Here is a 13,218-nt window from a genome sequence, read left to right as displayed (position 1 = left end):
CACAGCTTGGACTCACATGGATACACCACAAGACATGGCACAAGAGGTCTCTTCACAGTCCCCAAGTGCAGAACAGACTATGGGAGGCGCACAGTACTACATAGAGCCATGACTACATAGAACTCTATTCCACATCAAGTAACTGATGCAGCAGTAGAATCAGATTTTAAAAAATAGATACAAATATCCCTTATGGAACAGCGGGGACTGTGAAGCAACACAAAGGCACAGACACATGCATACACACACACTATACACACACAAACACATGGATTTTGTGTTGTAGATATGTGGTAGTGGTGGAGTAGGGGCCTGAGGGCACACAGTCTGTTGTGAAATCTGTTGTGAATGTATTGTAATGTTTAAAAAAAATGTATAACTGCCTTAATTTTGCTGGACCCCAGGAAGAGTAGCTGCTGCCTTGGCAGGAACTAATGGAGATCCATAATAAACCCCAGGAAGAGTAGCTGCTTCCTTGGCAGGAACTAATGGGGATCCATAATAAACCCCAGGAAGAGTAGCTGCTGCCTTGGCAGGAACTAATGGGGATCCATAATAAACCCCAGGAAGAGTAGCTGCTTCCTTGGCAGGAACTAATGGGGATCCATAATAAACCCCAGGAAGAGTAGCTGCTGCCTTGGCAGGAACTAATGGGGATCCATAATAAACCCCAGGAAGAGTAGCTGCTTCCTTGGCAGGAACTAATGGGGATCCATAATAAACCCCAGGAAGAGTAGCTGCTGCCTTGGCAGGAAGTAATGGGGATCCATAATAAACCCCAGGAAGAGTAGCTGCTGCCTTGACAGGAACTAATGGAGATCCATAATAAACCCCAGGAAGAGTAGCTGCTGCCTTGACAGGAACTAATGGAGATCCATAAATGTATATGTAAAATGCATGTACATGTAGCAGACAAGCTGTAAAAACACAAAATATATACAGTATGTGTCCTCTGAAGGGGGGGGGTAACATCATGTAATCATGCTAGCAAACATCAAATATGAACATGTTAGTTATACAGTATTGTCGAGTCACTACGGCATCTTACTAAGGCCGTGATCCGCATTGCACCCACATCACATCACACTGCATTTCACTTTTTTAAAGGTAATTTATACCTGAGCTGTGCAGTGCGACGTCAGCGCATTGTGGTTTGTTTGAATACTGGCCATTCCCCACACTGGCTCACGGTTGGAGGGATAACTTCTGCAATAGTAGTACAGAACGTGAATGATGTTTCCAGCCAGCCAGAAGTGTTTCAGAGGTTGTTGAGGTGAGGTGGACTAGTGGTCACTACCTGCTCAGTCATAGGCTTACAAGTAACACATTGTGTTTTAAAGTGGCTGTCAGTTCTAATTTCCTGTAGTGATTGTGCTCTACCAGCCTAAGTAGAAAAGGTTTTGATTACGTCAGATACAACTAATAGCCTAGTGTCATGGTTTACAGTTTAACGATGAGTGGGGTTGGTGAGGGTGTTAGGAATGGATATTAGTAGGGTAGACAGTCCACTTCCCCATCCCTCCCTTAGGTGGCAGCAGCTACAGGGTCATACCCAGTACTGGTTCTGCTGTAGAGTGGGGAGTGTGGTCCTAATGAGCTGGTCTGAACTCTCTGGATTTACAGCTTTCAATGAGCAGTTCGGCGGTGATGCAGAGTTGCTAACGTAGCCCTGATTGGCGAAAGGAAGCGGCCTGTCCAAGGCAGGACTTCCAGGGCCGCTTGGGCTCAGCGGAGTCACTGTTACCATGGGAACGGCCGCGCTCCTCTGTGGCTGGTCGTGACAGGCCAGTGGGGTTGAGGGCGAGGGCAGCGTTTTCAGGTTCAGAGGTTTCTGCTTCCTCTTCCTGTTGCGTCTCAGCAGTAGAAACAGCACCACCAGAATGATGACCAATAGGAGCAGGACCAGGAGAGGTAGGATCACCAATAGGGGGTTGGAAGTCCTCTGTGGGTATGACTCTACTCGGACCGGTGTCATCATAAAGGGGATCCCAGAAAGATCTTCTCCTCTACCCATGGTGGGTTTGCCCAAAGTTGTACCTGTCGAGTCGTTGCGGTTGGTGTTTCCCCAGTGATTGCGACCTTTGAACTTCTGGTCGGTCTTGCTGGGTCTCTGTGTGGAGAAGAAGGAGGTGGACAGGGAGGGTAGTGCTGTCCCAACACCAAACACTGTCGTTTGGTTCGTTTGGTTCAGAGACTGAGAGAAAGGACTGCTGGGGGTCAGGATGGGACTCTCTGTTCTTCTGACTAGCGATGGATCGTATGGAATGACAGTGAAGCGGAACTCTCCCTTGGCAGGTGGGACGTTCTCCGCTTTCACGACAAAAACCAACGAGTCGTTCAGCTCCTGCACTTCAGTCATGTTAGCATTGAGCTCGATGGATAACCTCTCCTGCTTCACATCCTGAAAGGAGAAAGACTCCACCGGTTCCGTTTTCATACCAGCTTTGGCTTTTCCTCGGGCCAGCTTGCCGTACTTTGGCTGGGACACGACCTCGAAGATGGGGTCGCTGCCTGTTAGAGAAGCCAGCTCAGTTGCATTGAGAAAACCAGTGTTGAGTTTGACCACAATGCCATTGGGTATTCTCACCCCCTTGCCAAACCTCACCAGGGGCTTAACTGTGATGTTGACAACCTGATTCGTCAGGTTAGCTTCCGACGTAAATACAGTGAACTCAAAGCTGTCCTGACCAGATGTGACGCTCGTCATGTGATAAAACAAGCGACCAGTCCTTAAGTCCTCCTGCTCAAACTGCCTCAAATCCTGGTTGTCCAGCCAAAGGATCTTGCCGTATCGCGGCAGCTTGGTGATCCGGTAGTGAACCGTTGTGGTTTTCCCGTTAGTCTCTGCAGCCAGACTCCCCTGGGTTAACGCTACACAGGTCTGACCCTGCTTCAGAGCCAGCCCTGTGTTATTAACCAGGGAGATGGTGATCTCTGTCAACTCCAGGTTGAATAGCTTGTACACCGGCTTGTGGTGGCCGTCAGAGATACTGAAATAGAAGATCCCCAACGCTTGGCTTCCATCATGGACAAAGTACACCTTCCCACTGTTGATCTGAGCCTGAGTGAAAGACACCACAGACTCATTCAGGTTTTCTCCCAGGGCCAAATAGCCGTTGTTTGGTTTGCTGACGACAGTGTACTGGATGTTCTCTGAATGGTTGTCCAGATCTTCCACATTGAGGTTCTGCAGGCCCAGGGCCACTATGTCCCCCTGTACCACACTCAGGTTGGGGGTTTTGGTCTTCAGGACGGGTGGCTGGTCGTTGATCGGGACCACTGTGATGTTGAACCACTCTTCCAGCACCTGGATAGAGAAGAAAAAGATGACTTCATTGTCCACTGTACACAGAAACTGCTTTAGCGTTTAGAGCAGAACTTTAATGTCTTCAATGAGGCAATGAAATTAGCAGCATACACAATTACAGTGCATTCGGAAAGTATTCAGACTTTTTCAACATTTTGTTACGTTACAGCCTTATTTTGAAATGGATTAAATACATGTTTTTCCTCATCAATCTACACACAATACCATATAATGACAAAGCAAAAACAGGTTTTTAAACATTTTTGCAAATGTATTAAAATTAAAAAACAGAAATACCTAATTTACATAAGTATTCAGACCCTTACTTAGTAATTTGTTGAAGCACCTTTGGCAGTGATTCCAGCCTTGAGTATAAGGCTACAAGCTTGGCACACCTGTATTTGGGGAGTTCCTCCCATTCTTCTCTGCAGATCCTCTCAAGCTCTGTCAGGTTGGATGGGGAGCATCTCTTCACAGCTATTTTCTGGTCTCTCCAGAGATGTTAGATTGGGCTCAAGTCCGGGCTCTGGCTGGCCCACTCAAGGACATTCAGAGACTTGTCCCGAATCCACTCCTGCACTCTAGGCTGTGTGCTTAGGGTTGTTGTCCTGTTGGAAGTTGAACCTTCGCCCCAGTCTGAGGTCCTGAGCGCTCTGGAGCAGGTTTTCATCAAATATCTCTCTACTTTGCTCTGTTCATCTTTCCTTTGATCCTGACTATTCTTCTCCCAGTCCCTGCCGCTGAAAAACATCCCTACAGCATGATACTGCCACCACCATGCTTAACCGTAGGGATGGTGCCAGGTTTCCTCCAGATGTGACGCTTGGCATGGTAGAGTCTGGCCACTCTACCATAAAGGCCTGATTGGTGGAGTGCTGCAGAGATGGTTGTCCTCTGGAAGGTTCTCCCATCTCCACAAAGAAACTCTGGAGCTCTGTCAGAGTGACCATCTGGTTCTTGGTCACCTCTCTGACCAAGGCACTTCTCCACCGATTGCTCAGTTTGGCCAGGCGGTCAGCTCTAAGAAGGATCTTGGTGGTTCCAAACTTCTTCCATTTATGGAGGCCACTGTGTTCTTGGAGACCTTCCATGCTGCAGAAATGTTTTTGTACCGTTCCCCAGATCTGTGCCTCGACACAATCCTGTCTCGGAGCTCTACAGAAATTCCTTCAATCCCATGGCTTGGTTTTTGCTCTGACATGCACTGTCAACTGTGGGACTTTATATAGACGAGTGTGTGCCTTTCCAAATCATGTCAAATCAATTGAATTTAGCACAGGTGGACTCCAATCAGGTTTTAGAAACATCTCAAGGATAATCAATGGAAACAGGATGCACCTGAGCTCAATTTCGAGTCTCGTAACAAATGGTCTGAATACTAATGTAAATAAGGTATTTCTGTTTATTTTATACATTTGCTAAAATGACTAAAAACCTGTTTTTGCTTTGTCATTATGGGGTATTGTGATGTCATTATGGGGTATTGTGATGTCATTATGGAGTATTGTGATGTCATTATGGAGTATTGTGATGTCAGTATGGGGTATTGTGTGTAGATTGATGAGGAAAAACATGTATTTAATCCATTTTAGAATTAGGCTGTAATGTAACAAAATGTGGGGGAAAAAATCAAGGGGTCTGAATACTTTCCGAATGCACTGTATGTACATACAGACAACAACATGATTGAATATGAACAGACATGTACCAGCCCAGCCATAGACAGTAGGCAACATGTGTGGAAAATGCAAGCTAGGTTACATATCATACACACCTGGCTGACGTCTAGAGGGCGCTGGGCCGGCTTTCCCTTGGGGTTCAGCCAGGTGTCGAAGACAAAGCTGTCATGGCGCGTCTCGGAGTCGTCGTGGCGGTATGTGATGCCATACTTGTTGAGGATGTACTGGGAGAAGTTAGGTTTCTCCACACTGAGGTTCCTCTCTCCCACCACGATAACGCCATGCTGGGGTAGAGACTTGACCTGGAACCAAACCTCATGAGAGCTGCGCTGGGGCGTGGGAAGCTTGAACATTAGGTTAGACGCATCCAGCTTGGACTTGTCGATGACAACACTGTCACCCTCTGTCACCACTGCACCTAGAATGCAATGAGAGACGAGCATTCCTCTTTAACTTCACTAACATTTCACCAAACTTGATTTTATTAGCATTAACAGAACAACTGAAATGTATTAGAAATGTGTTGCTAACATTTCGGGGTGGCAGCAGCAGCGTAGCCTAGTGGTTAAAGCGTTGGACTAGTAACCGAAAGGTTGCAAGTTTGAATCCCTGAGCTGACAAGGTACAAATCTGTCGTTCTGCCCCGGAACAAGACTGTTCCTAGGCCGTCGTTGAAAATAAGAATTTGTTCTTAACTGACTTGCCTAGTTAAATAAAGGTTAAAAAAAATACAACATTTCTACTACTAGAATAAATACCTGAGGAGATCAGAAGGAAGCCTGTTTGATTGCCCCTTAACTGCATAATATTCTTTTAAAAACAACAACAACATTATTTATAACATTGCATATTGGGTTGCACATGATCTTCACCCATTTTACCAATGATTTCCCCCGATGACACACCTGTGTTAGCGAGGAGCAATGATTTGCGGTCGGTTCCAGCATTCTCATAGGAGACGTCCATCTTGAAGGTCTGGGTCTCCAGGACAGCTGGTGGTGAAAACACTGAGAAGATCATTGAGTCCATGGCAGACCATCCAACCGACTTCACAAAACTTTGGATGTACAAAACCTCCCCCTGGTCCACCTGAAATACACAGAAGGAGAAGGAAGGAGAAGAAGAAGGAGGAGAAGAAGAAGAAGAAGAAGGAGCAGAAGGAGAAGAAGAAGGAGGAGAAGAAGGAGAAGAAGAAGAAGAAGAAGAAGGAGGAGGAGAAGGAGGAGAAGAAGAAGAAGAAGGAGGAGAAGGAGAAGGAGAAGAAGAAGGAGGAGAAGGAAGAAGAAGGAGGAGAAGAAGAAGAAGAAGGAGGAGAAGGAGAAGGAGGAGAAGAAGGAGGAGAAGGAGAAGGAGGAGAAGAAGGAGGAGAAGGAGAAGAAGAAAAGGAGGAGAAGGAGGAGAAGGAGGAGAAGGAAGGAGGAGGAGAAGAAGGAGGAGAAGAAGGAGAAGAAGAAAAAGGAGGAGAAGGAGAAGAAGGAGGAGAAGAAGAAGAAGAAGAAGGAGGAGGAGAAGGAGGAGAAGAAGGAGGAGAGGAGAAGAGAAGAAGAAAAAGGAGGAGAAGGAGGAGAAGAAGAAGAAGAAGGAGGAGAAGGAGAAGGAGAAGAAGAAGGAGAAGGAGAAGGAGAAGAAGAAGGAGGAGAAGAAGGAGAAGAAGGAGAAGAAGAAAAAGGAGGAGAAGGAGAAGAAGGAGGAGAAGAAGAAGAAGAAGAAGGAGGAGGAGAAGGAGAAGGAGGAGAAGAAGAAGAAGAAGGAGGAGAAGGAGAAGAGAAGAAGAAGAAGGAGGAGGAGAAGGAGGAGAAGAAGAAGAAGGAGAAGGAGAAGAAGGAGGAGGAGAAGAAGAAGAAGAAGAAGGAGAAAAAAGAAGAGAGAGGAGGAGAAAGAAAGAAGAGAAAGAAGAAAAAAGAGAAGAAGAAGGAAGAGAAGAAGAAGGAGAGGGAAGGGAGAGGAGGAAGGTAGAAGAGAAGAAGAGGAGAGAGGAGGGGAGAAAGGAGAAGAAGAAGGAGGAGAAGGCGAAGGAGAAGAAGAAGGAGGAAGGAGAAGAAGGAAGGAGAAAGGAGAGAAGAAAAAAGGAGGAGAAGGAGGATATGAGAAGAAGGAGGAGCAAGGAAGAGAAGAAGAATGTAAGAAGGAGAAGAAGAAAGAGGAAGAAGAAGAAGAAGGCAGGCGGGAAGGAAGAAGAAGAAGAAGGAAGGAGAAGTGAAGGAAGAAGAAGGCCGGAGGAGAAGAAGAAGAAGAAGAAGAAGAAGAAGGAGAAAGAAGAAGAAGAAGAAGAAGGAGAAGAAGAAGAAGGAGGAGAAGAAGAAGAAGAGGAGGAGAAGAAGAAGAAGAAGAAGAAGAAGAAGAGAAGAAGAAGAAGAAGAAGGAGAAGAAGAAGAAGAAGAAGGAGGAGAAGGAGAAGAAGAAGAAGGAGGAGAAGAAGAAGAAGAAGAAGGAGAAGAAGAAGGAGTTACTCAATTTAGCAAACCTTCACCCCATGGTCCACCTGAGACCACTAATCAGTGAAGGCTGGTGTTACTATAAATCGGACCGGCAAGGCCGCAATATGCTCTCTTTTGTACCCCTGTTTCAACGTAGCCGAAACACTAAAGAAAGCATTGAATAAAAACACTGAACATCAACAACTTTGGTATAAAAAAAAAACATCTCTTAAAAAACCCCACTAATAATTCAAGACATGAACACTTCTCATGAGTCACTTCCTCCACTAGAGAAGATCTTGAAGTTGATATTCAGAATGGAAACAGATTTATAATGCATGTCTTTGTAGAGATTGGACAGTTTGACCAAAGGCTTTATTCTTGTTTTGTAAACTTTTAGTGGTTTTATTGAATGGAGAGGACAGTGGAGATTAGACAGGTAAACGTGAGCCAGAAGGGTCGGTTTTCAAACCCACGCTGACTCTGCGACTGTATGTGTACCGGGATGAGTGAGGCGAGGGTTTACTCATAACCTGCAGTTATATCTGCAGGGCGGCTGGGTTCAGGGTCATTAAATATTGTTGGGTGAAGGTTGGGTGGGTGGCCGGCAGGTTGAATAAAGGGAAAACAATGCAGTAAAAAAAAAATCATAAATGTATAATTCTTGGGCAATTCATATCTATAAGCTATATTGATGTTTTTCTTTCATATTTTTGTTGGTCTGGCATTAGTGTGTAAGCCAAATGCACGCCGAATGAAACCTGGCACAGTCCTATTCTGTTTCTCAACAGTGTAAACCTGGCACAGTTCTGTTCTGTTTCTCAACAGTGCTGCCAAAGAAATGAAGACTTGTTCAATCAAAAACAATGACCGACTAAGCTTCCTGTTAATGTAACACAACATTCTTCCTGCAAGTGTTGGAATTTATATCCTGTTGAGTTTCTTTGTGTTCATTTCTCGCTGTAAATATTATGTTTTCCCAAACAGTATGGGCCCGATTCAGACTTAAGAAATGTACGCCTTTCTTACACACTTCTCAGCAGGGTTGGAACCAAAATTATTTTCTAAATCGTTTTGTTCTGAACAGAACCATTATTTTTTTTCATTCCTTTCCACTGTTCCGACCTTCAAAATAAAGTTCTGAACCGGTTTGAACCCCCAAAAAAGTACAGTTTTTAAAAAATCTTTCCTTTCTGTTCCTTTTTAAAACCTCTGAAATTGACTTTTTTTTTTACATTTAGCTCTGCATAAAATTACATCACCATTCAGTTGTTTACAAGCAGCTACTCTCCCTGGGGTTTATTATGGATCCCCGTTAGTTCCTGCCAAGGCAGCAGCTACTCTCCCTGGGGTTTATTATGGATCCCCGTTAGTTCCTGCCAAGGCAGCAGCTACTCTTCCTGGGGTTTATTATGGATCCCCATTAGTTCCTGCCAAGGCAGCGGCTACTCTCCCTGGGGTTTATTATGGATCCCCGTTAGTCCCTGCCAAGGCAGCAGCTACTCTTCCTGGGGTTTATTATGGATCCCCGTTAGTTCCTGCCAAGGCAGCAGCTACTCTTCCTGGGGTTTATTATGGATCCCCGTTAGTTCCTGCCAAGGCAGCAGCTACTCTCCCTGGGGTTTATTATGGATCCCCGTTAGTTCGTGCCAAGGCAGCAGCTACTCTTCCTGGGGTTTATTATGGATCCCCGTTAGTTCCTGCCAAGGCTGCAGCTACTCTCCCTGGGGTTTATTATGGATCCCCGTTAGTTCCTGCCAAGGCGGCAGCTACTCTTCCTGGGGTTTATTATGGATCCCCGTTAGTTCCTGCCAAGGAAGCAGCTACTCTTCCTGGGGTTTATTATGGATCCCCGTTAGTTCCTGCCAAGGCAGCAGCTCCTCTCCCTGGGGTTTATTATGGATCCCCGTTAGTTCCTGCCAAGGCAGCAGCTACTCTTCCTGGGGTTTATTATGGATCCCCGTTAGTTCCTGCCAAGGAAGCAGCTACTCTCCCTGGGTTTTATTATGGATCCCCGTTAGTTCCTGCCAAGGCAGCAGCTACTCTCCCTGGGGTTTATTATGGATCCCCGTTAGTTCCTGCCAAGGCAGCAGCTACTCTTCCTGTGGTTTATTATGGATCCCCGTTAGTTCCTACCAAGGCAGTGGCTACTCTTCCTGGGGTTTATTATGGATCCCCATTAGTTCCTGCCAAGGCGGCAGCTACTCTCCCTGGGGTTTATTATGGATCCCCATTAGTTCCTGCCAAGGCAGCGGCTACTCTTCCTGGGGTTTATTATGGATCCCCGTTAGTTCCTGCCAAGGCAGCAGCTACTCTTCCTGGGATTTATTATGGATCCCCGTTAGTTCCTGCCAAGGCAGCAGCTACTCTCCCTGGGGTTTATTATGGATCCCCGTTAGTTCCTGCCAAGGCAGCAGCTACTCTTCCTGGGGTTTATTATGGATCCCCGTTAGTTCCTGCCAAGGCAGCAGCTACTCTTCCTGGGGTTTATTATGGATTCCCATTAGTTCCTGCCAAGGCAGCAGCTACTCTCCCTGGGGTTTATTATGGATCCCCGTTAGTTCCTGCCAAGGCGGCAGCTACTCTTCCTGGGGTTTATTATGGATCCCCGTTAGTTCCTGCCAAGGCAGCAGCTACTCTTCCTGGGGTTTATTATGGATCCCCATTAGTTCCTGCCAAGGCAGCAGCTACTCTCCCTGGGGTTTATTATGGATCCCCGTTAGTTCCTGCCAAGGCGGCGGCTACTCTTCCTGGGGTTTATTATGGATCCCCGTTAGTTCCTGCCAAGGCAGCAGCTCCTCTTCCTGGGGTTTATTATGGATCCCCGTTAGTTCCTGTCAAGGCAGCAGCTACTCTTCCTGGGGTTTATTATGGATCCCCGTTAGTTCCTGCCAAGGCAGCAGCTCCTCTTCCTGGGGTTTATTTTGGATCCCCGTTAGTTCCTGCCAAGGCAGCGGCTACTCTTCCTGGGGTTTATTATGGATCGCCGTTAGTTCCTGCCAAGGCAGCGGCTACTCTTCCTGGGGTTTATTATGGATCCCCGTTAGTTCCTGCCAAGGCAGCAGCTACTCTTCCTGGGGTTTATTATGGATCCCCGTTAGTTCCTGCCAAGGCATCAGCTACTCTTCCTGGGGTTTATTATGGATCCCCGTTAGTTCCTGCCAAGGCAGCGGCTACTCTTCCTGGGGTTTATTATGGATCCCCATTAGTTCCTGCCAAGGCAGCAGCTACTCTTCCTGGGGTTTATTATGGATCCCCGTTAGTTCCTGCCAAGGCAGCGGCTACTCATCCTTGGGTTTATTATGGATCCCCGTTAGTTCCTGCCAAGGAAGCAGCTACTCTTCCTGGGGTTTATTATGGATCCCCGTTAGTTCCTGCCAAAGCAGCGGCTACTCATCCTGGGGTTTATTATGGATCCCCGTTAGTTCCTGCCAAGGCAGCGGCTACTCTTCCTGGGGTTTATTATGGATCCCCATTAGTTCCTGCCAAGGCAGCAGCTACTCTTCCTGGGGTTTATTATGGATCCCCATTAGTTCCTGCCAAGGCAGCGGCTACTCTTCCTGGGGTTTATTATGGATCCCCGTTAGTTCCTGCCAAGGCAGCGGCTACTCTTCCTGGGGTTTATTATGGATCCCCATTATTTCCTGCCAAGGCAGCAGCTACTCTTCCTGGGGTTTATTATGGATCCCCATTAGTCCCTGCCAAGGCAACAGCTACTCTTCCTGGGGTTTATTATGGATCCCCATTAGTTCCTGCCTAGGCAGCAGCTACTCTTCCTGGGGTTTATTATGGATCCCCGTTAGTTCCTGCCAAGGCAGCGGCTACTCTTCCTGGGGTTTATTATGGATCCCCATTAGTTCCTGCCAAGGCAACAGCTACTCTTCCTGGGGTTTATTATGGATCCCCGTTAGTTCCTACCAAGGCAGCAGCTACTCTTCCTGGTGTTTATTATGGATCCCCATTAGTTCCTGCCAAGGCAGCAGCTAGTCTTCCTGGGGTCCAGCAAAATTAAGGCAGTTATATATTTTAAAAAAACATTCCAACAAATTCACAACAGATTTGAAAACATATTACGGTATTACTGACGGTGGCTACCGAAAGTGGCTAATACAGTATTTAAAATGATACAAATTGTAAAAAAAAATACAGTGAAGAGTCCGGGCGTATGTTTAAAAAAAAATCTAGAAATAATAAATCATTGGCGCTGTACTGTCATTTGCGTATGGCTACAGAAGCCTATAGCTTGGGTCTCCACGTTTCAAATCTGCAAGTTAAGGCCAGCATTTACTTGTTATTATTATGTGTTTATTTGGATCCCCACTAGCGATTGCAGAAGCAGCAGCTAATTTTCCTGGGTACCAAAAAAAAAGTTACAAAAAATATGACAAGTAACAAAACACTCATATACTGATAAACAAGGACAGTCATATAAACTTCACGGTGGAAAAGGTATGTTGATATGCTTCAGTTTGCTGCCATGTGACTGGTTTCACATTTTGTCTACAGCGATCATACGGTAAAATATATATATATAAAACAATTGTAATTTATATTTACTATCCCCTTATCTAAACGGCTTATTCATTTACCTAGCTTTTAATCAATAGCTCTTCATTAATACGGCCTACCTGTAGAAACACCTCCGCCTCACCTATCATTAATACGGCCTACCTGTAGAAACAACCCCCCCTCACCTATCATTAATACGGCCTACCTGTAGAAACACCTCCGCCACACCTATCATTAATACGGCCTACCTGTAGAAACACCTCCGCCACACCTATCATTAATACGGCCTACCTGTAGAAACACCTCCGCCTCACCTATCATTAATACGGCCTACCTGTAGAAACACCTCCGCCACACCTATCATTAATACGGCCTACCTGTAGAAACACCTCCGCCTCACCTATCATTAATACGGCCTACCTGTAGAAACACCTCCGCCACACCTATCATTAATACGGCCTACCTGTAGAAACACCTCCGCCACACCTATCATTAATACGGCCTACCTGTAGAAACACCTCCGCCACACCTATCATTAATACGGCCTACCTGTAGAAACACCTCCGCCACACCTATCATTAATACGGCCTACCTGTAGAAACACCTCCGCCACACCTATCATTTAATACGGCCTACCTGTAGAAACACCTCCGCCACACCTATCATTAATACGGCCTACCTGTAGAAACACCTCCGCCACACCTATCATTAATACGGCCTACCTGTAGAAACACCTCCGCCACACCTATCATTAATACGGCCTACCTGTAGAAACACCTCCGCCTCACCTATCATTAATACGGCCTACTGTAGAAACACCTCCGCCACACCTATCATTAATACGGCCTACCTGTAGAAACACCTCCGCCTCACCTATCATTAATACGGCCTACCTGTAGAAACACCTCCGCCACACCTATCATTAATACGGCCTACCTGTAGAAACACCTCCGCCACACCTATCATTAATACGGCCTACCTGTAGAAACACCCTCCGCCACACCTATCATTAATACGGCCTACCTGTAGAAACACCTCCGCCACACCTATCATTAATACGGCCTACCTGTAGAAACACCTCCGCCACACCTATCATTAATACGGCCTACCTGTAGAAACACCTCCGCCACACCTATCATTAATACGGCCTACCTGTAGAAACACCTCCGCCACACCTATCATTAATACGGCCTACCTGTAGAAACACCTCCGCTACACCTATCATTAATACGGCCTACCTGTAGAAACACCTCCGCCACACCTATCATTAATACGGCCTACCTGTAGAAACACCTCCGCCACACCT

At 46.3% G+C, this 13,218-nt stretch overlaps 1 protein-coding gene across 1 annotated transcript; it reads right to left on the bottom strand.

The window, feature by feature from the left end:
* Positions 1-904: 904 nt before the first annotated feature.
* On the bottom strand, positions 905-5,958 carry LOC115200635 (chondroitin sulfate proteoglycan 4-like). The gene is made up of 3 exons (XM_029763833.1): positions 5,892-5,958; positions 5,082-5,404; positions 905-3,307 (listed from the first exon to the last, which is right to left on the bottom strand). Exons 1-3 carry the CDS (start codon positions 5,950-5,952, stop codon positions 1,547-1,549), a joined length of 2,145 nt encoding a protein of 714 aa, XP_029619693.1. The 5' UTR covers positions 5,953-5,958; the 3' UTR covers positions 905-1,546.
* Positions 5,959-13,218: the final 7,260 nt, after the last annotated feature.

Source organism: Salmo trutta, chromosome 9, assembly GCF_901001165.1.
Source record: "Salmo trutta chromosome 9, fSalTru1.1, whole genome shotgun sequence".
NCBI classification, from domain to species: domain Eukaryota; kingdom Metazoa; phylum Chordata; class Actinopteri; order Salmoniformes; family Salmonidae; genus Salmo; species Salmo trutta.
The sequence above is the reverse complement of the archived record's forward strand: the minus strand, read 5'-3'. Positions and strand labels throughout refer to the sequence as shown.

Excerpts from the sequence above, each read along its gene's own strand:
- LOC115200635 (XM_029763833.1), bottom strand. The coding sequence starts at position 5,952 with ATGGACGTCTCCTATGAGAATGCTGGAACCGACCGCAAATCATTGCTC. Across the intron at positions 5,405-5,891 it reads ATTGCTCCTCGCTAACACAG|GTGCAGTGGTGACAGAGGGT; the intron begins GTGTGTCATCGG and ends ATTGCATTCTAG. Across the intron at positions 3,308-5,081 it reads GCCCTCTAGACGTCAGCCAG|GTGCTGGAAGAGTGGTTCAA; the intron begins GTGTGTATGATA and ends TTCTCTATCCAG.